The sequence below is a fragment of the Sorex araneus genome, chromosome 1, assembly GCF_027595985.1.
Source record: "Sorex araneus isolate mSorAra2 chromosome 1, mSorAra2.pri, whole genome shotgun sequence".
NCBI lineage: Eukaryota > Metazoa > Chordata > Mammalia > Eulipotyphla > Soricidae > Sorex > Sorex araneus.
The window spans coordinates 195,501,399-195,527,985 of record NC_073302.1 but is presented as its reverse complement, the minus strand read 5'-3'; the positions used below and the strand labels follow the sequence as shown (position 1 = coordinate 195,527,985).

The 26,587-nt window shown below is 62.7% G+C and overlaps 3 protein-coding genes across 4 annotated transcripts; 2 read left to right on the top strand and 1 right to left on the bottom strand.

The window, feature by feature from the left end:
• Positions 1–132: 132 nt before the first annotated feature.
• Positions 133–2,410, bottom strand: LOC129402085 (uncharacterized). Its single transcript, XM_055126903.1, has 4 exons — positions 2,341–2,410; positions 1,564–1,887; positions 1,014–1,187; positions 133–353 (listed from the first exon to the last, which is right to left on the bottom strand). Exons 1-4 carry the CDS (start codon positions 2,408–2,410, stop codon positions 217–219), a joined length of 705 nt encoding a protein of 234 aa, XP_054982878.1. The 3' UTR covers positions 133–216.
• On the top strand, positions 1,370–22,588 carry LOC129399099 (transcription factor SOX-1-like). Of its 2 annotated transcripts, none has more exons than XR_008626936.1 (3): positions 1,370–1,496; positions 16,895–17,152; positions 22,144–22,588. XR_008626936.1 is itself a non-coding variant. In XM_055117979.1 (3 exons), exon 1 carries the CDS (start codon positions 9,632–9,634, stop codon positions 10,772–10,774), a length of 1,143 nt encoding a protein of 380 aa, XP_054973954.1. In that variant the 5' UTR covers positions 9,502–9,631; the 3' UTR covers positions 10,775–13,311; positions 16,895–17,152; positions 22,144–22,588. The 2 variants fall into 2 exon arrangements, 1 of the variants encoding a protein (XP_054973954.1); XM_055117979.1 differs by lacking the exon at positions 1,370–1,496 and adding an exon at positions 9,502–13,311.
• LOC129402084 (transcription factor SOX-1) lies at positions 9,788–10,774 on the top strand. The gene has a single exon (XM_055126892.1). The coding sequence runs from the start codon at positions 9,788–9,790 to the stop codon at positions 10,772–10,774; it is 987 nt and encodes a 328-aa protein (XP_054982867.1).
• Positions 22,589–26,587: the final 3,999 nt, after the last annotated feature.

Below are 26,587 nucleotides of genomic sequence, written 5' to 3'. Positions count from 1 at the left end.
AAAACGAGAAGACACATCCCCGCAGTTCAGAGCTGACAGGCCACAGTGGGCTTCACCGTGGAAGGGGCAGGCTACTCCCCCCCCCCGCTGCCCCCCCCACACCCGCCCTCCCCACTACACAGCGCTGTGCGATTAAGAAATAATTTGCAAATGACACAATGCGTCTCTCGATGAAGGTCCATTGAGTAAAAGTCATGTGGGGTTTTGTCTCCACAATTAGAGCTGCAGACAAGGATCTGGGGAGGTGCAGCTGCAGCCCAGGACCGGACAGATGAGCCGCCCAGCCCTGCTCCCGCTCAGGCTCTTCTCCGCGTGGTCCTTTGCTGTCATTCTCCCGGAGGAAGCCAGGCGGCCTGTGGGACCCGGATAGTCACTTGCTTTTGAAACGCTTCCCTGAGCTGCCAGGGTGCTGGTTCTAAGTCCCCAGTGCTGCTGCTCAGGGCTGGGACGAGGAGGCGGAGGGAGGAGGGAGAGAGACAAAGAGAGGCAGGCGGCCCACACACCTTCCCCAGGGGCCCTGGGCCCCACCCTCCCCAGTGCTCTGGGCCAGGCCCCACTGCTGCAGCACTGGGGCGGGGAGTGTGGCCCAGACACGCCTGGCTTGGTCCAGGCGACATTTCCCTGAGAGCTGGTGCCTGTAAGGATCCCTCCAAGGCCACCGGGCAGCGGAGCACCACACCTGGCTCATGGGCAGAGCGGTGCCCTTGATGAAACCACCACCACCACCCCTCTGAATAAGGCGGGGTCAGGTGTCCGTGGGGGAGAACAAAGCCGCAGACCCAAAGGGGAACCTGGGGGACAGTGCGGACCACCTAGGGGACTCACACTGGGGGGGTGCAGAAGTCCTCCCTAGAGAGTCTGGGATGACCACCAGAGTCAGTGCGGATAGAAATGACTGTTTTCAGGGGAGTCTGGCCGCTCAGGCTTTCCAGGAAGGGGAGGGGTGGGGTCCGTGAGGGGGTGGGGGGCATCCGGCCCAGGAGGGTTTGGGGGCGGGAGCAGGGGAGACCTACCGGCAGACCCGGGACTGGGGTCCGGCTGTCCTGGGACCCGGGGGTCCGCGGGGGAGGGTCCACGGGGCTGGGGGACCATCACCCGGCCGGTCCCGGGGTGGGGCGCGCGGGCGCGGGGACGTGGCGGCTCCACCTCCCGCAGCTGCTCGCGAACCAACTGCTCGATTCTATTCACTGTCGAGGAGGAACAAAAAAGTGGCTATTTATTCGAATACTTGTTTGGTATTGTTCGCGCCGCACAAAAGGCGTTTCATTATGTGGAGGGATCCCCTTTTCCCAGCGAGAAACAATAACGTGAAATTGTCTCGCAAGGCCTTGCTATCGGTAATAAATTCCCCGTCCCGGCCGCGCCCGGCGCGCGTGTGCCGAGGGTGTGCGAGCGGCCGCGTGAGTGCGCGTGAGTGCGCGTGAGTGCGCGTGAGTGTGCGCGCGTGGCGGCGGCGGGCAGGCTGCGGGAGCGGCGCGGCCGGCGGGCAACTACCTGTAAGTGCCCGCAACTGGCGCGCGGGGCCGGCGCGGGGAACAGGTGGGCCGGGGGCCGTTCGCTTACCTGGAGGCGCACTCCGCCCCTCGCCCTTGGGGCTGGGCCGCCCCCTCCGCGGCCGGGACGGCGAGGGCGCGGGGCGCAGGGCGCGGGCGGACGCGGGGGGCGGCGGGGTCGGCGCCCGGGACGGCGGCGCGGCAGAAAACGGCGTTTCCGAAGCGGACGCTGCCGCGGCGCGCGGGGGCTGGGAGCGACGCCTTCGCCTCCCGCGGGCGGACCGGCGGCCCCGGCCGCGCGGGGACCGACGCAGGGAGCGGGGGGACGGCCGGGGCGCACGGCGGGCCGGCGGCGCGGGTGCGGGGAGGCCCGGCCCGCGCGTCCTCCCTCCTCCTGCGAAAGGCGGCTCCGGGCGGGAGCGCTGGCGGCGGCGCGGGCGGGCGGGCGCGCGGCGGGCGGAGCGGGCGGGCCGGGCGCGGGGCCGGGCGCGACTGGGGCCGTCGGCGAGCCCGTTTCCCGCCCGCGCGCGCCCCGGCTGCCGAGAGGGCCGCGGGCCGGCCGGGGCGCGCTCCTTTGTGGCGGGCGGGCGCGGGGGGCTGCGCCGACGGCACGGGCGCTGGCCCCGCGACCCGGGGTGTGCAGGAGCCGGACGGCCAGGGCGGGGCCGGGGGCGGGACTGGAATTTAGAAGGGAGGGAGGGAGGTGGGGTCCCGTCTCGGCCCCCGAACGGGAGTCTGTCATCCGGCGCCCCTTCCCCACTTGGACCCTGCCAGGCGGGGCTGGGTCGTGCGGAAAGGAGAGACCCCGGTGGCCCAGGGTCCGCCCCAGAAGGGTCCTCCCCGTCACGTTCGCCCCGTCCAGGCGGCGTCCCGCATGGGCCGATGCGGGCGGGTTCCCTCCGGCGTCCCGGCTCCATCTGCGCGGAGGAGCGAGCAGGGCCGAGGTGCGAGCGGCGCTGCGGGAGCGGCGGGGTCTGCGGGGAGGGGGACACTGCCTGCCCCGTGCGCGGGGCTGGCTACTCGCTCCGCAGCGGATGTGCGCGAGAGCCAGCACCCCGGCTGCCTGGCGGCGCCTTTGTTCCAGGGCCACCGCCAGAGCCCTGGGCACGTCCAGCGCGGGGCCGGCTTCCCAGCCCTCCTTCGCCAGTCCTGTGGAAAGCCTCCCTCCACCCGCACGGCTCCCTCCCCGGCCCCAGGTTCAGGGTCAAAGGTTCTGGTTGCCCTTGGGACAGCCTGGACACACTCTAGGTTTCTTTCTGATTCCTGAGTGTCCTGCAGATGGGACCCTGGAGGCCCACTTGGGGTGGGCGTCTGGTTCTTCCTGACATCCCTGCAGACGCCCGGGGTCTGGCCCCGCACCCTTTCCCTGGCGGCACAGCTGGCTTCTGGGGGGTTGGAGGAGCCAGGACCTCTCACCCCAGCCTCTCTCCGCCAGAGTGGGGGGTGGCGGCAAGGCCCCCCCCCCCCCCCCCAGCCCACGACCCCCTTCCCACACGCTGCTCTCTGAAGTAAGCCAGGCATGCCGCTGAAAGGGCTTGAAATGGTGTCAACGTGATGTTTCAATCTCATTGAAAAGTGTATTAAAGGACAAGATGTGATTTCTGGCAGATGCTCGGATGGAGCAGAGATTGGCGCGTGGCCTCCCTGGCGTGCGTTGATATTGCAGCCGCAGAGCTAATCTAATTTGCAATAACAGGGATGGCCCAGGGGCCGAGGCCCTCCTGGCCCTTCATTCCTTCCCCAAGGCGACCCCTCTCCAGCGGCAGACACTGACTCAAGGGGGTTTCAGCTCTTCCCCCACATGCTGATGCCCTGGCCCCACCCAGGGAAGCCCCCACACACACACTGGGTGCCAGAATGGACGGCTGACGCCCGGCTGGCAGCGCCCCTCTGTGCTCCCGGGTTACCTGAGACCTGGTGCACCAGGGCAGGTGTGTTCGTTCTCACAAATGGGGGTCCCAATCCTTCCAATCCAAAAGTTTGATCCTGTGCTGAGTCTTCACAGGCTTCTAGAGAAAAGCCAAATGCATCGACTGTCTTGTCGCTGGGCTTTGTATTCTGTGATCACACCGGGCACGCGTGTTCTTTACCAATAAAAAACTACTCACGGTAGAAAATTACAACTTTTGTACAATGTAAAAGGTGTATTCAAACTGTTAATTACGGGGGTTCATGTAAATGGAACTTTAGCAGTGACCCATTTAATTTTGTGGTAATTACTGACAGAATAAAACAAGGATGAATCACAATACAGTATGTTTATGTGGAAGGAGAATATTGCATTCAAGCAGTTAAGCCAAGGAGTAAGAAAACTTGGGGGGTGGGGGTGCAGGACTAGGAAAGGACACCCAAGCACATCGAAGCCGAAGTGAAGCCGCCTGCCCCGGGTACCGGGCACCGAGAGCCCGCCAGGCCCCGTCCTCCTGCTGTTCCTGCTCTCCTGACTTTCAGGACTTCCTGCAGGAACCTGGGATACCCAAGAAGGTGTGGGCAGTGCCAGCTGCCCCCATGCTGGGGACAGAGTCCTGGCAGTCGCATGGGCTGCAGGCTGAGGCCAGACCCCTGTAGACAAGTGGGTGGGCCCTGGAGGCTCCCTCTGCCCAAGCCCCTTCCCCAGGCCCAGGCCCTTCGGACGCCTGCTGGGCTCCGGCGGAAGTGCCCAATCCTTGGGGCAGGGAATGCCAGCACGGTGATGCTGGTTGCTGCACTTCTGGGTGGGCCACAGGCCAGGCCTGGGGTCCCCACTGGAAACTGCTCTTTCCCTCCAGGCCCCGGGAACAAATGTGTAGACCCAAGGGTGCACCCAGATTGCCAGCGCCAGAGACTAAGAGAGTGGCCGGGAGCGGACCCCTCTTTAAGGGACCCCCAAGCCGGGGCTGGCTCATTTCTCCATCAAATACTGGACCTGGGGGTGCCCTGGAGCTCAGGCCCTGTCCGCCCCTTCGCCTCCCTTCTCCAGCGTGCTGGGGAGAGAAGGGCCAAGCCAGCAGAAGCCGCAGAGGACACGCTGCTGGTCGGGGCGCGGGGACCCCACGGCCGCCAGCTGGATGCCCCTTGCTGCCGGCCTTCTCGCTCCTCTCCCATTCATAAACCTGGTGGCTCCAGACGCAGCTTGAATATTGACGTCTCTCCCCCGACTGCTCCGCCGTTAACCCAATTACAGAATTCATCAAGAACTGTGTCGAATTATCTCTTTCCATACACTATCAGCATTAGCCTAATTAAAAGCTATAATGTCTGATATAATGATTAAATCGTTAGCTCTGCTGTAGGGAAGCAATATTTTGTTTTCCCTTCAATTAGAAGCTGATTGAGGTTTTCAGAGCAGGTCAGCTGTGAAATTTGAATTATATGTGTGAGCACTGCTCACAGGGTGAGCCCCTACTCGAAAGCTTGCAGATTCTCCAAACGCTTTCCCCCGAGAGCCCGAGGCGCAAACAGCCGTGGCTCGCCCGCGCGAGCGCCCCCGGGAGCCGCGGCGTCCGGCCGGCCGCGGATGGCTGGGACCGCGCCCCTGGCCCCCGCCTTGCGCGCGCCAGGAATCGCCTCCAAACCGGCCAGGGTCGGCGGCGGGGAGTCGCGGGCCGCGCGCTCAGCAACTCGTCCAGGCGCGCGCTCGCCCCGACGCCGCGCCGCTCCGGGTCGCCTCCCCGCGGGCCTCCTCTTCCCCTCTCGGGCGCCCCGTCTCCAGGACTTTTCCGCTCTCTAAAACAAAAATAAACTAAGCGAAGAACTTTGGTGCTTCTCTGGCTTTCCTCTGCGGAAGCTAGGGGCCGAGTGGGCCGAGGCAGGGCGCAGAGCAGGAGACTGGCACCCCGGGAGAGCGCCCCGGCCGGGTCGCGCCCGCTTCCGTCGCGTGCGGGGACCAGGAGAAGGACGCGCGGACCAGGGCCTCGGACCCCGAGCCTCTGCGCGGCCAGCAGACGGCGATCGCGGCCCGCATGCGCCGGGCCCGGCAGACGCGCCCCCGGAGGCGGCTGCACCCGGAGCCCTGACTCCGCGCCCTGGGCTGCACCGCGGCGGGCGCCTCCTGTGGGCGGAGGTGATCGCCGGGACGCCCTCCTGAGCCCTCCGGGCCGCGCCCTGCCTCGGCCTCTGCAGCCCCATCACCCACGCTAAGGCCTGCAGAGCCGCGTCCTCAAACACGGGCCTGGCACTTCGGGGCGGCTTCGTCGGGGAGGCCCCTCCAAGAGCCCTCACTTGGCCTCCGAGCGCCTCCGGGTCGCAGCGCAATCCTGAGCTACAGGATAGCCGAGCTGGCGGTACCGCCCGCAGGTCGCCTTTCCCAAGGCGGCGGGTAGTCCAGGCTGCGCTGGTCCCCGGTGCCCCAGCTGCGACTTTGGGCCGCTCCCTCAGACCTCTGCCAGGCCATCTCTGCTCACTGGGCGCTTGTGCGGGAAGTCACCGCTGGCCCGTTAGGATTCCCGCGTGCTGGGGCGGGGTGCCGGGCCAGTGCCCGCTGTGCGCCTAGACCCACCCGGCAGCGTCAAAGCCGCAGCTATCCAGGCTGGTGGTGTCCGAGCCCTGACCGGGGTTAGTGGAAAGTCAGGGCCTCCGGATGGCACACACGCACACGCATCCTCTGTGCAATTCTGTGTGCATGTAGATATGCACACTCTGCGCATGCACACGCGCACATAGTCTGCACGAGCAGATGTGTCTCACACGTGTACATATACTCCCTGCACACCATTGTGCCAGTACGAATACATGCATGTTTATATCTGCGTGCACACATACAGGCATGCACACGTTAGTGTGTGCAGGTGTACACTGAGCAGTATCCACACAATATTTTGTTGTGTGGCATGTTGATATGCCTGCAAACTGTGTATGCATGTGTGTATCATACATATCATACCTATAACTTGCGTGCACACAAGTGTGTGTGTGCTTTCTGTGTGCCCCAGTGCACATCCAGAGGCTTCGTTTGTGCACGTATGTAGATATACAGAGCATCTATCCTCTGTATCCACACATGTAGCATGTATTATGAAGACACAGTCTGGGGGGACACGCATGCATTCCTATGCATAGATAGAGATAACCTTGTGCAGAAATGCATGAGTGTAGATTGCAATGCAGAAACATGTACATGTGCACATATATTGAGTGTATAATCAGATATGAATACCCGCACATGTGTATTCATGTGGCTTCTGATGGTGGCTTGGGTCTGAATTTCTCTGGGCGTAATTAGGCTCTGGGCTGGGTACCGGAAGCAGCTGTGCCTCTCCACGTCCAAGTTGGCCTTTTAGGCGTTTGGAGTCAAGCGACCTGGTGACACTCCTGAGTTTGATCAGCCCACCGGGAACTGCAGCTGGGGGCCAGCGCTCTGGGGTCTGGCTCCGAGTTCCGTGAAAAGATGGGGTTCTCTGTGCGCGTCTGGGGTGGTCCATGAGAAAGCCTGAGCTTGAAGGAGGTGCTGGCCTGGTGGTGCTGGAGTGGGGGAAGGGTCTCTCCGCACAGTCAGTGACGGGGACTCCAAGGCAGGCAGTCCAGGCTCCCGCCGGCCACTGCCAGCAAGCCTGAATGTGGCATGAATGAATCTTCGTGCCAGGATGTGCGGGCGCTGAGGTCTGGCATGCAGGACTCGCCCCGGCCTAATTGGCACAGGTCACCGCTGCCAATCATCTAGACCTTGGCAACAAGTGACCCCTGCTGCTGCCACTGAATACTGTGCACGCGGGTGCCCAGAGTGTGTGGTCACTGGGGCCCAGGGCACACAGCCGCTCCAGGCCTCTCGGTGGTAATGTGAGCGCACGCAAGGCTCCATCCACCTACCACCCTTTTAGACACCACCACGCAAGGGCAGCATCGCACTGGGGAAGGACTTCCAAGGCTCTCGGAGAAGGAAACGAGACCATTTCCAAGTCAGCGCCCAAGTTCCCGCAATGGCACTGCACTGCAGGGTGTTTATGAAATAAATTGCTCCATTGATATGGAAAATAATGTGCCAAGCAGGATTCAAACAAAGCATTTTCAGGGGGTCTCGGGCTATTTAGTTTACAATCTAAATTGAAAAGCAGAGGAAAGAAATCGTTCAGTTGCTAAGTGGATAATATAGTTTATAATTTGTAAACCATTTCCTTTATTTCAGGCTTGCTGACGTTCCATAACTGCTGGATATGGCTGCACACCGATCCTAACCCGTCCAAAGCCGGCCTAGCGCGCTCGCAAACAATGCTCTTGTTCTTTCTGTTGTTGTTGTTCATTCACAATGTAACCGATATTTGTAGGTAGCGCCTGAAACAAATAAAAGGGCTTAACAAACTTGATTGTCGAAATGAGAAGGTGCTGGAAAACCAAGTCTATAACCCAGATATTTTGTGAAAATGAATATGGAATGACATTTCCTTTTTTAATGTAATTATATATTATTCGACGCGTTCACAGCAGAACCCTGAATGCCCGGAATGAAGGAGTTTCATTAGCAGGGCCCAATCGCTGGCGCATCGCATCCTATGGGAACCGCGCAAGGGAAAAAAATTGTATTTTTTAACGCGACAGGAATAATCATAGTAATCGAGAGGGGAGAGTGTTATTCCAGCCCCTTGTTCAAGCAAATAGGATCAGAAAATTCATAACCTTGACGCTTAAAAAAAAAAATAGCGGATGGAGGAAAGGGGCCCCGGTATTCACTGCCCAAACACACTCAGAGCCGGACAACGAGGCAATCCTGCATCCCTAGAATAAGGGGTTCCCGGCTCTCTGCCTAGCCTCGAGCCGCCCGGGGCCTCCCGCCCAGGCGCGCCCACGCCGACCCGACCGGCACCGAGGCTGCGTCTTGGCGCGGGGGCTCAGCGCGCGGCCTCTGACCACTCTCCTGGCGTTGGGCGCTGGGAGCGCAGGGGCGGGGTGGGGGCTGGACGGGGTCTCGAGGGGGGCTCGGCGCGCCTCGGGTCAGGCCGCCGTTTAGCTAGGGGACCGCGGCGTGCCCGCGACGGTTCGGGAGCCCGGCCCGGCGTCGCGGTGGGACCCCGCGTGCGCTCCGCGGCAAGCCGCGTGCCGGGAGCTGCGCTGGTTGCGCGCTGGGCAGGAACAAACTTTGCCAACTGTTGTCGAGCTGACGGGTTGGCGCATCCGAAATCTGCCGCCGGGCTCCTCCGTCAACCCTAACCGGAGGCAGCAAACCGAGACGGGGGCGTGACTCTAGCCGCCCCCCGCCGGGAGGGAGAAGCGCCCGCACACACGGGCGGGCGGCCGGGCCGGGCGCGCGTGTCCCCGCGTGCGCGCCGGGGCGTTCGCACGGCAGAGAGGCCCGGCCTCCCCGGGCCGGCCGCGCCGCGGGGACCCCGAGCCCCCCGCTCTCCCCGCGCGGGGGCGGGCCGGGCCGCTCTCCGTCACGGGTCCCAGCCGCTCGTTAATCATCCGGAGCGCGCGGGCGGGCGGGCGGGCGGGCGCGGAGGGGGCGCTCGGGGCTCGCCGCCGCCGCGCGCGCTCAGGAAGCGACGCGGCTGTGACCCCCTCCCGGCCTCCGCCCCCCGCTTCCCGCGGGCCCCCGCCCCCCGCTCCCGCGGCACGTCACTCGCCGGCGCGCCATGCAAATCACCGCCGCCGCCCGCTCCCATTGGCCGCCGCGCGCGCTCTTAATGGCAGCCCGGGCCCCGCGTATGGCTGCTGGGCCCCGCGCGCCGCCGGCCCCGCGTGCGCCTCCGCTCCCCGCGCCCGGCCGCCCCGGCCGCCCCCCCGGCGCCGCGCTCCCCCCGGGCCCCCGGGACCCCACCTGCCCGGCGCACGCGGCGCGCCGCCCCGCCAGAAGTTGCCGCCGCCGAGCTGGAGGCCGCCGAGGACCGCGCGCGGTAGGAAGGCGGCGGCGGCGGGCCCCGAGCCGGGCCCCGCGCAGCGCTCGCGCGTCCCCAAAGTGGAGCCGCCGCTCGGCCGCCGCCGCACCCGCCCGGCCCGCGGCGGCGAAGAAGGCGACCGCGACCCCGGGCGCGCCGCGTCCCCTCCGCCGCGGCCAGCGGCCCGGGCGCCGGCGGAAAGTTTCCACCCGTGAGCCGGCGCGGCGAGCGCGTGCGTCCTCGCCTCCGCCCCCACCCGCCCCCATTCTTCTCTCCGCCAGGACCCTCGTGGCCCCCCACCCCCGCGCCCGGGCCGTCTATGCGTCGGGCCCGCTGACCCCGCCGGCCGCCCCGATGTACAGCATGATGATGGAGACCGACCTGCACTCGCCGGGCGGCGGCGCCCCGGCCCCCACGAACCTCTCGGGCCCGGCCGGGCCGGGCGGCGGGGCCGGCGGCGGCGGCGGCGGCGGTGGGGCCAAGGCCGGCCAGGACCGCGTGAAGCGGCCCATGAACGCCTTCATGGTGTGGTCCCGCGGGCAGCGGCGCAAGATGGCCCAGGAGAACCCCAAGATGCACAACTCGGAGATCAGCAAGCGCCTGGGCGCCGAGTGGAAGGTCATGTCCGAGGCGGAGAAGCGGCCGTTCATCGACGAGGCCAAGCGGCTGCGCGCGCTGCACATGAAGGAGCACCCGGATTACAAGTACCGGCCGCGCCGCAAGACCAAGACGCTGCTCAAGAAGGACAAGTACTCGCTGGCCGGCGGGCTGCTGGCGGCGGGCGCGGGCGGCGGCGGTGCGGCCGTGGCCATGGGCGTGGGCGTGGGCGCGGCGGCCGTGGGCCAGCGCCTGGAGAGCCCCGGCGGCGCGGCGGGCGGCGGCTACGCGCACGTCAACGGCTGGGCCAACGGCGCCTACCCCGGCTCGGTGGCCGCGGCCGCGGCGGCCGCTGCCATGATGCAGGAGGCGCAGCTGGCCTACGGGCAGCACCCGGGTGCGGGCGGCGCGCACCCGCACGCGCACCCGGCGCACCCGCACCCGCACCACCCGCACGCGCACCCGCACAACCCTCAGCCGATGCACCGCTACGACATGGGCGCGCTGCAGTACAGCCCCATCTCCAACTCGCAGGGCTACATGGGCGCCTCGCCCTCGGGCTACGGCGGCCTCCCCTACGGCGCCGCCGCCGCCGCCGCCGCCGCCGCGGGCGGCGCGCACCAGAACTCGGCCGTGGCGGCGGCGGCGGCGGCGGCGGCCGCGTCGTCGGGCGCCCTGGGCGCGCTCGGCTCGCTCGTCAAGTCGGAGCCGAGCGGCAGCCCGCCGGCCCCCGCGCACTCGCGCGCGCCGTGCCCCGGGGACCTGCGCGAGATGATTAGCATGTACCTGCCGGCCGGCGAGGGCGGGGACCCGGCGCAGAGCCGCCTGCACGCGCTGCCGCAGCACTACCAGGGCGCGGGCGCCGGCGTCAACGGCACGGTGCCCCTGACGCACATCTAGGCCCGCGACTCTCTGTACAGTATTTATCGCGCCCCGGCCGGACGCGCGGGGCCCCCGCGCCCCCGGGGACGAAGCGCGCGCGGGCGCCCGGCGAGGCCCGGCGAGGGAGGCCCCGCCGCCGCCGGCCCGGCGCCCGGCCCAGCCCGCGGCCGCGGGAGTTTTGTAGTCTACCGCTTTCGGGTTGGTTTGTTAATTTATACAAAGAGATTCCCACTCCCCTTTCAGATGGCAGCATTATATTCTGGGTTTTGTAAAACTTTATGTATCTGGAAATACCCCTTCTCCCCCCCACTTTTTTTTTTTTGGTTTTGTATGATTTCTTGTAAATGCATTGTGAAATTTTTATTTTAGCCGTTGCGTGGTGGGGAGGGGGGAGGGGGCAATTCAAATCATGTACATAGTTTCCTAAAAAGAAAAGAAAGAAAAGCCTTTCTTCTAAAAAAAAATTGGAAAGACCCCCCCCTTCTTTAAGAAATGCACTGAGTTTTGAGTGAATAAATTCGAAGAGCAAGAAGGTGCTCCGTGCCCCCTACCCCCATCGATTTGAAACGTGCAATTTGCTATGCATGTTTTGTGAGTTCAGAATGCGGTTGGTAAATCTGGAAAGAAAAGAAAAAGGAAATTAATTATCAGCATGAACTAAGTGTGAGGGTCCCCAGGGAGTGAGAGGGTTTTCAGGGAAGGGAGGAAAGTTACAGCCACACGCCGTAGATTTTGTAGAGTTGACAGTTTTAAGAAGGAACGGAATAATGACCCCCAGGCGGAGTCCGGTGGCCGGCGGCACGCTCGGTCTCTTGGAGGCGGGCAGGACACCTCCAGCTGCCGGCTGGCCCGGGAGGAGGAGCGGGGCAGAGACGCTGCAGGCCTCAACTAACCGCGGAAGAATGCCTGATCCCGGGAAAGCCCTCGCCCTCGGGCCGTTTCTCCCTGGGGGCGGGAAAGGGGCAAAGCAATCCTGCTGGCTTTCCTCCTGGCTGCACCAGGAAAGGAATTCCGTTGGTTTTTCCCCCACTGCTTCGGTCCCCACCGTCCCTCCACAGAACCGGGAATGTTTGTTCCCGAACTGGAGCTGAGGTTGTTTGATGCTTTAAATTTTTTAACAATATTTTTTCTAGGTGTTTATGGGTACATTGCAGGTTTTTTCCCACTGGAATTTAAAGTTTTCTGTAAAACCTTGTCCTCCAGTAATCTGACAGCATTAAATATTGCATTTAAAGTTATACTGTAGCAAATAAGTTTGAAATTAATCACAACGAAGATGATAAAATTATATTTTTGGAAAAAAACCACTTTGGGCTGATAAAAAAACATTGGGGACACCCGCCCCGCTTTCTGCCTCTCTTTCTTGTCCTGGGACACACAGACTGTCCATCCAAACTGGGCCTTCCTGAGAGGTCGGGAGAACCGGCCCTGCCCTGGAGAAGAGCTTTAAGTAAAACTTCCCTGGCAACTGATGTGTGTGAGTTTTTGGAGTTGTCTGATAATTCTGCTTCGACCACCCATTCCTTTAAGTGATGGCAAAAAAAATAATGGTGTCCACTCTCGAACAGGACAATAAAATTCTCTCTCTTTTCCTTCACTTCCCCCTCTGTCTCAGCAGCCCGACCCTTTGTGAAGCAGCGTCTGTCTCGAGGTCTGAGTGTCTTGAGGCTGCGTGTGTGTTTGGGGTGGGGCAGTGACAGACACACACCCTCGGGGAGCCTCGAGGTTCCAGGACGCTGGTGACCCCCACCCGGCCGGCTCTGAAACAGACCAGGCCCCACGCTGGCTCCTGCTTCCTCGGGTGGAGCTGCCGCTTGCGCCTGTGCCCGCCGCTCTCTGCTAGATTCTGGTCGTCCGCAGCTGGCCTGGACGGCACCGGTGGTCCTGCCTGCCGCATGGGGGAGAAGGGTTCGGGCTGTCAGAGTCGGGGGCGGTCAGCCCAGCCCTAGCCCCCGCGAGGAGTGCCCTCCGGGCCACAGGCTTCCTGTGGAGCGCCGCTTGGAAGCCCCGAGGCCTTTCCTGAAATTCTGCGCTGTCCTGCGGGTTGCCAGGACCGGGAGGAGGGCACCGAAACAGATCTCTTGCCAGAGCCCCTGTAAGAAGCCAGGCAGGCGACCCGGGAGGGGAGCTGGGCCTCGCCCGGCCGGCAGGAGGCCGCTCCGCTCAGCCTGTCCCTTTGGAAGGCGGCGGATGGGACAGGCCCGCTCGCTTGGCGAGTCCCTTTCTCGGCGGTTTGGCGCTGCCCCTCGGTGCGCTCCAGGGTCCCTGATCTCTGACCTGTCCTCTCGGTTCCCAAGTCAGGGGGCTGCGGCGCTGGGAGCCCCTTGGGGACCTTGCTCAAAGTTTGCTGGGAGGGGGGTGGAGCGGCGGGGCTCGCGCTCAGGACCGCTTACTTCGCGGGAGCCCCTTATTTTTTTTTGTTAAAACGCACGGCCCTTTCCCCGCCGCGGCCGGCGTTAAAACTCGGACACGCTGTCCCCAGCCGAGGAGACCCGCCAGCAGCCGGAAGCCGGCGCGGGACCGGGCGGGCCGCAGGGGCGCCGCGAGCGCAGCAGGTCGGTCCATGGAAGCCGCGCGCGGGAAGGCACGGTCCCGCGTGTCCTTGTCCCCGCAGCCCGCGCCGCCGGCCGGGCCGAGCCAGCCCGGGATGCGGGGCCCGGCGGGCACGTTCCAGGCCGCGGCGCGCACGGTGCGCCCCGCACCCTCCGGCGCCCCCACCCCCGCTTTCGCAGCCCGGCCCGCGGGGTAGGGGCTCCAGGAACGGCGGCGACGGCATTTAATAATAGGTTCGGTTCCTTGGAAACTTGGCGTGAAAGGCGCTCTCGGCCTTGGCGAGCTATTTTTCCTGCCTAACGATCGCGGGATTGAAAGGCCGGGCACGAGGGGGAGGGGAGGGGCGCGGGCCCCCCGGGGCGAGGAGCCGAGGGAGGTGGGCTGGGGCGCCCCCCTCTCCTGCCGGGCCCGGGTGGCGCGGGGACCGCGCGAGGGCCGGCGCGGGCAGGCGGGGGACGAGCGGACCCCTTAGCCTGGCCCCGGCCCAGGCCCGCCCTCCTCCGCCCGGCCGGGAGGCCCCCGCCGGCGCCGCCCCCTCCCCTCCCCGCCCCCACGGCTCGCCCCTTCCTCCCGGCCCTCCCTCTCCAGCTGCGCGCCCGCGGGACCCCGCTCCGCCCGCCCCGGGCCCCGCGGCCGCTCCTCGGCGCCTTCCCCGCGCCCGGCCAGCTCCGGCGCCCGCTGCCCGCGTCCCCCGCGGTCCCTGCGGCCCTTCTCCGGACGCCCCCGGCCTCCCTTTGTCTGGGCGGCCGCGGCTCGCCTGCGATCCGCCCCCTCGGCCGCGGCCTCGGCCGCTGGGGTCTGGCCGCGGGGCGCGCGGGAGCGGGACGAGCCCCGAGGCCTGGCCCCGACCCTTCCCCGTCCGCCCCGCGGCGAGCTCTGCGCCGCCGCAACAAGTGGGCGCCGAGGGGTCCCGGGCGAGGGGCCTTGCTAGAGACGGCGCAGACCCGCGCCCCGCGAACACGCTGCGTCCCGGAGCCCCCCTCTGCCCAGAGGCCCGGCCGCCCCGGCAGCTGGTCCTGCCCCCAGGGAAGCGGCCCCGTGTCCCCGCCGCCCTCAAGGCCCGCGTCCCCGTGTGCGGGCACTGCGCGGGGTCCCCATCCTCGCCTCACGGGGAGGGGCTGGACGGGCGAGGACGGGGCGGCCCTGGGGAAGGAAAGCGAGCGCGGCCGGGGGTGCTCTCCCTTAGCCGTCTGCTGGGGCTTTGCTGAATCACAGCAGCGAGAGTTTCAACGACTGTGACAAATAAATACCCGGGCAAATGACATGGTTCCAAGATAGAAAAATATCGTCTGTTTTGATAGCTAAATAGAGCAGGATTACCATATTTCCCTCCAAATTAGCTTTTCATCTTTAAATGAGAGAGAGAGAGAGAGAGAGAGAGAGAGAGAGAGAGAGAGATGGGGGGAGTAGTTTCTAAAACAGTGCCATGGGGCAGAACACCTCAGCAGTGAGGGCCGGGCTGCCACCCTGGTCGCTCTGGTTCAGCACACGCGCAGCAGGGCAAGTGGACTCTGAGTTTAAAAGCAGGAGGCAGAGTGCTCCTGAACGATCGCCAAGTGTCACCCATGGGGACAATTGTCAGTGGCAGAAACCCTGCACACTGCTCGGGTCTGAGCATCTCCCGGGCCAGCCCGAGGGGCTTAATTGCCCACAGCCCCTTGCCGCCGCTGTGTGCCAGAAGAGCCGGTCATCACATGCAAGCCTGGAAATAGTCAGCCAGTCAGATCAGGGGAAGGAAGCGGCTTTTGTTGGATTTTGCAGTCTCAGGAATTCGGCATTCACGGCGGAGCTGCAGTTTTGAGGAATTGCCGTGTCAGGCATGTTCCCAATGGGGAAATATTGTGAGTGTGGAGGAAGATTGGGCTGACAATGGGGAGACTGACAAGTCATCACCCAGACATTGTTTTCCCTCTCAGCACCCCGGAAATGCTCCCCAGGGTGGCGTCCGGTGGCCGAGGTCCTGCTCACCCAGGAGCACCCGGGAGGGCGGCCGAGGTGCTCCTTCCTGGGCCCCTGGGGCGGGTTCCAGGGCCTGACCACCAGGAAGGTGGAGGCACCCCCAGACTGCGTTCAAGAGGGACACGACCTTGAGCGGGAGCTGGGCGCCCAGGACAGGACTGGACAGCAGGGACACCACTGCCCCCCTCCTCGGCAGCGCCTCAGACCTCAGGCCCAGCTGCCCGGGCCACAGTTCCCTGGGAGACAGACCCCCAACTGGGCACCTCCACGCCGGCCTGGGAGAGCCTGGCCCCAGGGGTCCCTGTTGCCCAGGGGGGAGGGGGACACCAGTCAGCCTCTGTGGACCCTGTGTCCCAGGAGCATGTGTGGCCTCTGGGACCCCGGCTCCCCGCCCCCGCCTGGGCACATGTCACCTGCTGCCTGTTAGTTCACCTGAGAAGGTCTCAGAGGTTGTGGTACAGGGCGGACAGGGGGAGGGGGGCACACGTGGCCCCCAGTACCGCCCTGTGGCTGGGAGGGCTGGCCCAGGGTGTCCCGGAGCGGGCAGAGCCGGTGGGCACTGGTGCCACAGGGACCCTAGGGAGGGAGGGAGGGAGGGGGTCCGGATATGCCGTGCCTCAGAGCTGCGGGGACACTGGAGAAGCCCTTTACTTTTTACAAAGTGCTTTTACTTAATCGTTCCATCTGGATGCTTCCTGAAACACAGTTTCCACGAGCAGAAACAAAGTGTAACTGTAGCCTTGCGGTGAGAGTCTGGCAGGGGGACGGCCTGCGTGGCCACTGAGTGCCCCGCGTGCCCTGGCGCCTCTGCCCACCACTGCCTTCCCAGACGAGCTGCGGGGAGACCTTGCAACTCCTCGGGCCGTGACACTGAGCCCTGGCAAAGAGGGGGGCCGGAGCGCAGCCCGGGACCTCGGAGCACCCCCGTCCTCGGCTCCTGGAGGGACACACAGCCGGGGTCAGCCGAACCAAGGTGACAGTCACAGCCGCACCGGCATTGTCATCTGTGGAATGGGAGTGAGCTTCCGCAGCAGCCCCGAGACGGTGGGTGCCTGAAGTGCCTCTCTGAGTAGAACACCGGGGCTGTGTCACCGGGGCTGCAAGCAGGAGGGATGGGCTGTGTCGCCAGGTTCTGTCCCCCAGGTGCACGATGTGGCTGCCACCCCTAGGATGGCTCCCTGACTCCCGTGTCCAGTTGCAGGTCTGGATTGAGGTTGTGGAGGGAAACAGTATCTATCTGAGCAGCTGGTGAGAACATCACTTTTAAATAGAACACAATGAAAGAAATCTTCTGTACGAAGAATCAGAGCTATGTTAATATAAAAATTGCTACGGGGCTTTTAGCTAATTTCAGGAAATCTGATCACCTGTGCATTTTAGCTAGCGCTTTCGGGAGAAAGTGACACTGTCTTTGTTGACGAAATCATTCATAATTTTAACGGGTAAGGTTTCAGTGCAGGTAATCGGCACTGAGTCGAGAAGGGTGCCATTTCATGAAAGGCAGACATTCTTGGCTCCTGAGCCCACGCTACCGGCACCGTCCTTCTCCCTTTCTGTCCCCGCCGCCACCCTCTCCCCACACTGCCCACAGCTCCACGTCCCGGCTCTGTGCTGCTCTCTCTGCAGAGAGGCGCTGCTGGCCTCGGGGGAAGGCAGAGCTGGCCGGGAGACACGCCCGTGCATCCTCCAGCGCCCTGCCCCAGTGGTCCGCCAGAAGCATCCTTGGAAGACGTTGGCAGATCCCAGTGCTGGCGTTTTTGCCACCGGACAGCCGAGAGCGGCTGCAGGGCGGCTGAGGCTGCTCAGGGGACGCCGTGCAGCCTCGGCGTCTCTCCCAGCTGCCGGGGATCCGTCAGTGGTGTTCATCTGAGCAAGACACTGGAGGTAAGGATTTGCTTCCCATTAAAAAATTAGCAAATCATTTATTTTAGTCTTTAAAACTGAGAGTATTGCTAAAAATGTATTTTCAGTTTTAAAATACTATGAAATTTGGGTAGCAAACTGAATAATGCACTTATTAAGGGAAATTATATATAACTCTTGAGGTAATTAAAGCAACTGAGGTTTGATTACCCAGGATGTGTACATCACCTGTAATGACTATAGGTAGAAAAATTAAACTGCATTTAAAATTATAGCTGAAATGAAACGGTGCCATTGTAGTGTCATAAGACAAGCAAAAATATTTCAAATCCATTATAAGCCACGGATTCATTATCAAGTTGAATCATATGTTTTTCCAATGCCCTTTAGTGCCTCAGTAATTCTTTTCCCCCATACTTAGGCCATAAATATTTTTTTATCAGTTCTTTGTTAAGTAGTTCATCTAAAGAACTTAATAAACGGTTATAGCCTCACAACTTAGCAGCCATTCTCAAAAATAACAAAGATGGAATGAAAAAGCAGTTCCACTGTAGCCCCTGAAAGCCAGGTGCTGATGAAGGGCTCACTGGGGCCTGGGCCCTGCCCCTCTCGCAGGTGGGGCACGGGGCTGCCTCTGAGGGCAGATTCTCGAGTCCTGCGGCTTGGAGTTGAGGGACCCCTGGGTGCCTTGGTGTCAGGGAGGAAGGGACTGCTGTGGTCTGTGCCCTCCAGCCCCTCACAGTTCGGCCAGATGCCAACACCCACCTGCGCCTGCCTCCCCTGAGCCAGAGCCGGTGGCCTGCCTCTGAGAGAACAGCCTGCCGCTGCGAGCTGTGGAGCCACTGCCATGGGCTTCCCGAGGGCGCGAGGCACAATCGGGTGAGAGAGGGACCGAGGGCTGTCACACGCAGGAACCACGTGACACTCTCACACGTACACTGTACCGTGTGCATGGGCTACAGAATGATAGTGGGACACTGTCCTGTGTCCACTGTCACACATGTAAGATGCAGCGCAGTACACTCTCACGGAAATGTCACTTGTACCGGCTCTAGTGGTGTGCACTTTCACAGAGATTCAGTGTCGCAACAGAATACAGCATGGTGGACCGTCATACACTCCCCATCACAGTGGGGTACACTGTGATGTACTAGCATATGCACACAGTCACAATGGATACACTGTGATGTACTAGCATATGCACACCGTCACAGCGGATACACTGTGATGTACTAGCATATGCATGCCACAACAGGATACACTGTGATGTACTAGCATATGCACACCGCCACAGCGGATACACTGTGATGTACTAGCATATGCACACCACAACAGGATACAGTGTGATGTACTAGCATATGCACACCACAACAGGATACAGTGTGATGTACTAGCATATGCACACCACAATAGGATACAGTGTGATGTACTAGCATATGCACACAGTCTCAGTGCAATACAGCATGATGGAATAGCAGACATTCCTCATGGATACAGCAAGATGTACTATCATACATACACCATCACAGTGGGATACAGAATGATGTACTAGCATATGTACACCATCCCAGTGGGATACAGCGTGATGTACTAGCATACATACACTATCACAGTGGGAGACAGCGTGATGTACCAGCAACATTCCTCATGGGATGGAGCATGACGTACTATCACATGTACACCGTCACAACAGGACACAGCACGAGGTACCATCAGATGTTCACTGTCACAGTGGGATACAGTGTGATGTGCTGTCAGATGTACACCGTCACAGGGGCATGCAGTGCGATGTACTCTCAGGTGTACACCATCACAGTGAGACAGCATGGTGTGCTGTCAGATGTACACTGTCTTAGTAGCATACAGCGTGATGTGCCATCATATGTTCACCACCACAGTTGCATACGTAGTGACACAGTGCCAATATGCAGAATCTCATGCAGTATGCATTAGGTCACACTGGGTTCTAGCGGGCCGCACTGTCACATACGGGCTCTTACACTGCCCAGGACACGGTCTCTAATACAACAGGAGCACCACCAGCAAGCTCCTGGGCCCTGGCCCGCTCGGCCCAGCACCGGGCCAGCCAGCTGTGTGGACCAGGCTCAGCCGACTCAGCCACCAGCGGGCCAGGCCAGACTCCAGCCACCTGGGGTCCCGAGGACACACAGCAGGCACACACCATGGCACGTCCCTCCCTCCCAGCCCTCACTGCACCCCCCCGTTTTTTTTTTACGGAGCAGCCACAGTGCGGGGGGTCTCCACGGCCGCACTGTGGGACCCAGGGGTCGGCCTCAGGCCCTGCACCTGTCATCTCCTCAGCCCTCAGCAGCCCACCCCACTTGGCTGTGCCGCTCGCCCTCGGGGACCCGGAGGTCCCTGCACGACACAGCTGGACTCGGCTGCTCCGGACTCAGGGACACGGGGCCCTGCGGTGGGCGTGGACCTCGCAGCTCGCGCCGAGCCCCAGCAAACCTGAGTCCTGCTCGGGTCTGCTGCACTCACGGAGGCCGGTCTCGGCGTGCCCAGCTTGTTGCCTGACTCCGGAGCGAGTTCTCAGACGGGGGATACGTGTCGGTAGGAATTGAGACGAACACTTTCGTCATGTGCTTTACGGAGCAGCCACACGGACACTCGCTCGGAGGAACAGTCTCACCCAAGGCTCTGCGCCCCCTTGCTGAAGCCCCGTGCCGGGAGCACGGCCAGGGAGCCCACGGGCATTTCACTCACTGCAGGGGCACAGTGGGAGGGCAGTGGAGCTGTGGGGGTGTTGGCCAGGCGGGGCCTCGGCCACCCCTGGACGAGCAGGACAGACGGTCGCTTTGGCAGGAAGCAGGAAGCTGACTTCAGTGTCTATTACTTTCGGGTTTCTCTGAGTTCTGCGTGGGGGGAGGTTGAGGCAGTGATGAGAAGGCCGGGCCACTCTCACTGGAGCCCGAGGGCAGACACCAGGCGGGACCCCGTTTCCCGAAATCAGCTCGTGCCCGTGGTGTGGGGGACGGGGCTCTCTGCCCTGTGGTGACGAGCCTCTGGCCGGAGTGTCTGTGGTCAGGACTAGACCACCGGGAGGCCCCAGGAAGGGAAGAGGCGCCCAGGGCAGGTGAGGAGGGACAGTTCCCAGAAGCCGGGTGAGGAGAAGCCCCCCCCAGTGGCAAAGGAAGACCCAGAGTTAGCAGGGGGCTGGCTGGGCAGCCCTGTCCCCCGCGGGAACCCCCGAGGCCGCCAACGCGCTCAGACTTTGGCAAGGCCTCTGGGAGGCCAGACAGGTAGCCCACAAAAGTGGACTGGGGGTGGGGCACCTCGTCCAGTGTCGCTGCCTCCACCTTCGTCCACACCCCTGGAGTTTGTCTGCAGCACCCAGAGTCTGAACCCCCACCTCACCCCCAGTCTCGGGGGCTGCGCCGTGGCTCCTGGTGCCCAGCAAATCTGCTTGCTCTTGGCAGCGTGCTGCGTGCCCCCCCACGGACACGGGGACCCCAGGCACCGAGGGCCAGCAGGCAGCCCTTCGGTGGACAGGCTCTCCCACAGAGTGCCCCCGTGCGGCCCCTCAGGCCCAGTCCTGCTGGCCGTGTCCGCGCCGTGACTCAGACGGGGAAGGCGTGGCCCCCGGTCCGTGTGTGTCTGCACCTCTGAGAAATGCAGAGCCGGGTGCCCAGCCGTGGCCTGGCCGAGGGCCCCTGCCGCGGCCACTTCCCCAGGCTGCCTCCTCCCACACGCCCAGCACCGCTGCCCAGACTCTCCGCAGTGGCCTTCCCCGCGGCCGCCCGCGGCGCACGCCCACCCTCCACAGCTCTGCGCCCCCCGGCCTTCCCAGGAGAGGGGTGTGTCCCAGCGCTGCGCGCATTTACATCTTTTTCATTACTGAGTTTTGAGGGCCCCTAATGTATTCTAGATCCAAGACAGCTGCCTGGGGGGGGGGGGGGGGTTTCCTCCGCCCGTGGCTTGGCACTTCATTTCCTTGACAATGTCCTCGGAGGAAGGAAAGTTTTCCACTGGGATGGTGTCTGGGTTATTGGTTTTATTTTTCCTTGAATAGCTTAAGAATTGTGTACGGCACTGGAGTAATCTTTGCCACATTTAAGGACACGGGGGCATTTCCCGCGATTTCCTCTGGACACGCGCCACCCACGTGATTAGACGGGCGGGCGTGAACTCAGAACTAGCCACCGTGGCTGTGATGGCACAGCTGCCGGCCACAGCCGTGCTGTCACGTGCCGTTGGTGCTGCGGCCGGAGAGGGGCCACGCCGGCCGGGAGCTTCTCCGCACGTGCTCCGAGTCTGGGCCCGCGCCCCAGCCACAGCCACCCGGAGGGGCCTTTCCCACCCGGTACCAGCAAGGGGGAATTTTTCTTGCTTTTCTTGCATATGTTACTGTTTCATTCTAGTATTTTTTAAGACAATTCTTTTTCTATTAAGTCTCCCCAACACCTTTATTGGAAACCAAGTAGCCATCTGTGTGCCTGTCTGCTTTTTATTCTAGATCATTGATGTATCGGTTAATCCTCATGTCAGTTCAACGCGGTCTCGATTACTGCATTTTTAACATCTTGAAATCTTACATAGAATGTAAATCCTTTAATTTTTTATCTTTTAAAAATTATTTTGACTCTTCTCTGCCCTTAGCCTTTTCCCTATAAACTGTAGAATAAGCTCATCTTCTATATAAAAGAATCTTCCGCAATTTTAATTGGAATTTCATGGGACCCGTGGATAAATTTTTGTGAAAATGCATGACTTAACTATTGAGTTCTAAATATGTCAGGCCTGTTATATTCCTTTTCCTCCCCTCACTCATGTTTACTTTCATTTCTCTCAGCGATGCCTTCTGTTTCTCGATGCTGAGATCTTACACATTGCCAGAATATTTCACATGAGATTCTGCTGCTGGTTTCAGAATTTCTGTTTCTGTTTTTTATTGCTAATATATAGAAATACAGTTATTTTTAAATTTTGATGTTAACTTTGTAATCTCGCTAAATTCTTTGTTCTGGTTGCCTTTTTTTTTTTTTCAGATTCCCTGAGATTTTGACACAGATAATTCTACATCAGCCAGTAAAGACGTGTCGCTCCTTCCCCACCAGCTGGTGACGTCGCTGCTCTCTTCCCTTCCTGGGTGGGCTCCAGCTGCCCTCCCTGGCTCCCAGCCCCCGAGGCGCCCTTTGGCCCCGGCACCTGAACACCCCACCTGTTCTCTCCGTCGGCTTGTTTCCCGAGCCTGGCTTCAGCCGTGCCGTGGGAGTGCTTCCTCCACTCTGCCGAGCCTCGGCCCCGCCAGAACCGGCTCCCGGGGCTCCGTCTCTCTGCGTTTCTCTGTCTGTGGTGTGTGACTCTCACGGGTCGGACTCGCCCTCCCCGGGACCCTTCCCTTACTGTTCTCTCTCCTCTCCCCTTGCTCTCGCTGCTGCTTTCTTGGAGAGCATCTTCTGTTATTATACTGATTGATTTCCAGTGATCAGATTTTAGTATTCTGGGATTTATTTTGTTCCTGGGCGTGATGAATGATGCATAGAGTGTGTATGTGTGTATGTGTGTGTGTGTGCGCGCACGTGTGTGTGCGTGTGTATGTGTGCGCGTGTGTGTGTGTGTGTGTGTGTGTGTAGCAGGAGAGATACAGAAACGTGTCTTTAATGCCCTGCTGAATTTTATTTCATGGGCTTAATATTTTCCTAAATTAGAATTTTCCTTCGGGGGGCCTGGTCGATGGCACAGTGGGGCAGTGCTGGCCTTGCACACACACAGTTGGTCCAGGTTCGATCCCCGAATGAGCCCTGGCTATCCCTGAGCACTGGGTTTGGCTCCCCCCAAATCAGACAAGACTTCTCCTTTTACTTAACCCTGAATTGCGTCTGTTCTCTCCGTCCCGCCGCTGGCCGGCTTTGGATCCTTCTCTCTCCCTCTCTTCTCTTTCCCAAAGTGTTCACTGTTCCTTTCCGTTTCAAATTTTCTTGTCTGCTTATGTTTTGATGTTCGCTTCGGGGGCACCCCAGTGGTCCGCAGGCCTTGCTCCCAGCTCTGTGCTCGGGGCTCACTCCTGGTGGGGCTGCAGGGACCCCGTGTGGAGCAGGGGATGGACCCCAAGTCGGCAGTGTCTGTCTGCCCTTCTCTTCGCGCTTGTGATGACTGGGGTCCCCACGCATGCTGGGTTGTGTTTGCACGTTTGGTTGTGTGCTCCCCAGGGTCATACTCTTGGCCACAGTGCTCACGTGTCTGGCTGTGTGCCAGGAGCTACCTCCTGGGGGGGGCACTGAGGGGTCTCAGAGCAGCCCCCCCCGCCCCGTGGTGGTGCCTATGGCAGCTCCTGAGGCTCGGGGCTTCGTGCTCGCAAGGCAGGTGCTCCTGACCGCCGTGTCCTGGCGGGCCTTGCCCTGTGGGGATTTCCCACCGGGGTCTGACCACCCTCTACCTGTTCACCCGGAGTGAGGCACCCACGCTGACCGGCGCTTCCCCTGGCAGGCGTCACGTCCCCCGTGGGAGCCCCAGGGGCAGACTGCCCAGGGCGGCCCCAGCACCTGGAGCACGGCAGGCGGGGGCAGGTGGGCAGCTCCAGGAACTGCCCACTCGGCCTGGCCTAGACAGGGCTGTCCTCCCTCTGCCCCGAGGCCAGTGCCCGCAGCAGGCCCGGGACCCGCCTGGCCTCGGCACGGCCCCCGCCACACGGACTCGGACCTCAGTGGCCAGATGAGCCTGTTTCGGGGGTGGCCGCGTGGACACTGGCCTTATCTGGGGGCCACACCCAGCGGGGCCGCTGTGCATCAGGCCTGGGTTGGTGCAGGGCCGGGCCCAGTCGCTGGTTCTCAGGTCGGCCCGAGGGTCACCCCAGGCCTGGCCACGCACTGGACACAGGCAGGAGGCCCGGCTGCACCCAGCAACGGAGCCCCAGCGGCCCCTCCCCGTGTCCTGTCAGTCCGGGGCGCCTGGTCCTTGGCCTGGGGGAGGAGAGGGCTGGGACGGGGTAGGGGCGCGACGGAGCGAGGGTCCCGGCAATGTCCCGCTGAAGGGCCACGGCCACGGCGGCGTCGCGGCAGCAGCTGCCTGCGACTCCCCCAGAGACACCAACTGCCGACACACCGCCAGGGACGCTGAAACCCCGTGCCCAGCTCCCCGCTCCCCACCCCACCGACACCTCAGCCTCACCACGGCGGCACCCCCTCCCAGCACCAGAGCCGCCAGCACCCACCCGCACCCAGCCTCTGAGAGCACCCCCGCAGGCCAGCAGGCGGGGCCGTGAGCAGGGCGGCCCCCGGGCGGGGCCGTGGGGTGCTCAGAGCTCCCAGGGCGGCCAGTGCGCTGCCCGCGACCCTGGGGGCAGCCGTGGGGGCCGGCCGGCCAGGGCTCTGCTGTCTGTCCACTTGAAGCGGGGGCCGGGCCTGGAGGCGGGTTCCGAGAGCAGGAGGTAGAATAGGGACAGCGGAGAGTCGGTCAGGCGAGGTCGCGGGCTCGGCGGGGGGGCACCTGGAGGCTCAGGGGCAGTTCAGGCTGTCCGGGAACGCCGAGGAGGGAACCGGGCCAGGCGCCCCGAGCTCCCGCGGTCCTTCTGTCACAGAGAAAGCAGCGGAGCTGGGACCAGCGTGTCCCTCCCCCACCCCCGCCCCCCGCAGACTAAGGGAGCTGACACACATGATCTCGTCCTCCTGGACACGGGAAGGCCAGGCTCGGAGACACCCCGAGTGCCGTGTGTGGCCGTCCCCTGGGAGGGACCACGACGGGGCGAAGACGCGGTGAGAAGCTGCGTTAGCTCAGAGTCCCCAGGACGGCCGCGCTCCCGCTGGCCAGCCCTCCTCACCGCGCAGGGAGCGCACGAGTTTGGCTGGGGGTTGTGGCCGAGCCGGTGCAACGAAACCGTGTGTGACAGGGATACGGGCCCCTCGTCGGCCGCAGAAGGACCGACTCCCAGACACAGACAAATTGGTTTCACTTTTCAAGCAGAGTAAGGGCGTATTTCAGCAAACAAAGGCCCAAGCACTCGGGGAACCTGAGGGTCTCTGCAGCAGGGCTACGGGCCGCACAGGGCGTGCGGCTGACCCACGGGCAGCTGGTGGCCGCCATGCCCAGGAGAGCCCGGACAGGCATGAGGAGGCAGCACACTGCTCCCGCCTCCCGCTGATGCCTCCGTGCGGTTCACACAGAGGCCACCCGCCTGCACGCTCCTGCCCTGCCAGTCGGGAGGCCAGCGAGTCTGGGCGGGTGACGCTCTGCGGGGGCGAGAGTGGGGCTCTGGCAGAGCCCCCCCATCAGGACCCGGCCCTCAGCACGCTCGGGGCAGCCCGGGCACAAACCCCTGCGTCTGGGACTCTGCAGAGGACCTGGCCTGTGTCACACGGAACGCAGGAAAGACGGGGACCAGCCCTTCCCTGCGTCTCAGGAGCACTGCTGGGGAGCACCCACACATGCCGAAGACTTTCCGGAACTGTCCGTGGCCTGCGTTGTACTGTTCTGGTTCGAGCTGCCTTTGGGTTTGGGCTTTTGTCCATTTTTCTAACGTTTCTCCAAGGATCATTATACACCTGGAGGGCCTGGGGTGCCCCTTGGGAAGGTGGGTTCCGCCTGAGGCCCCGCTCAGAGGGACGCGGGCTAAGTATCCACCGGGGAAGCCTGGGAACAGAGTCCACGGTCAGCGTCCCGTCCCCACGTCCCGATCAGGTGTGCCTGGTCAGTGCCCCTGGACTCAGGCTGCGCCCCTTCTCGAGGAGCAAACTCAGCAGCGGGACGGCCCGGCTCCCCCTGGCACCCCCTTGCGTCCCTTCTGACGGAGTCGTTGGCCGACTCCCGACCTAGGAAGTTGGATTCACTCTTTCAATACAAAAAAGGCATTTTAATGAAACTGACTTTAGAGTCCTGTCCTAACACCCTCCTCGAGACCCCCGCTGCCCTCTGACCCCTGAGCTGGCTCCTGGGAGGTGAGCTTCCCGTCAGCTCCGGCGGCTGCCATACTGGCAGGCCTGGGCGGGGCGTGTCCTCGCTGGGGTCTGTGGAGCCTGATCCGGAGGGGGGCTGGCAGCTCCCGCAGTGCCACTTCCTCGCAGTAGGGCCCCGCACCCCTCGGCGTGCGTCTCCTTCGCTCCGTGCTGTGTTCGGAGCGAGACAGACACCGTTGTTGGGGTTCACAGATGACTGGGAAGCTTTCCTCCCGGTTCTGTTCTCTGTTTTGGAATTTCCATATGCTCCTTTTCAGCCACTTTGCGTCTCCGTCTGTTCCCACAATCTGGCCGCGTTTCCCTTCCAATCCTTCAGCCCGTTCTAGCGGCCGTGTGCGAGCGCCACTTCCCGTCGTCCTGTGAGCCTTTTCCTCGTGCTTTACTCCTCCTTCGAAGACGGGGTTTCCTGCCGCCCTCTGTGCGTGGGGGGCTCCACCTTGCTCTCCGCCAGATTTGCTGGCTGCTCCCGAGCACTGTGCTGAATTCTAACGAGGCGAGTGGCCCTCGCAGGTGGCCTGCCCCGGGCCCCGCCCATGGCCCC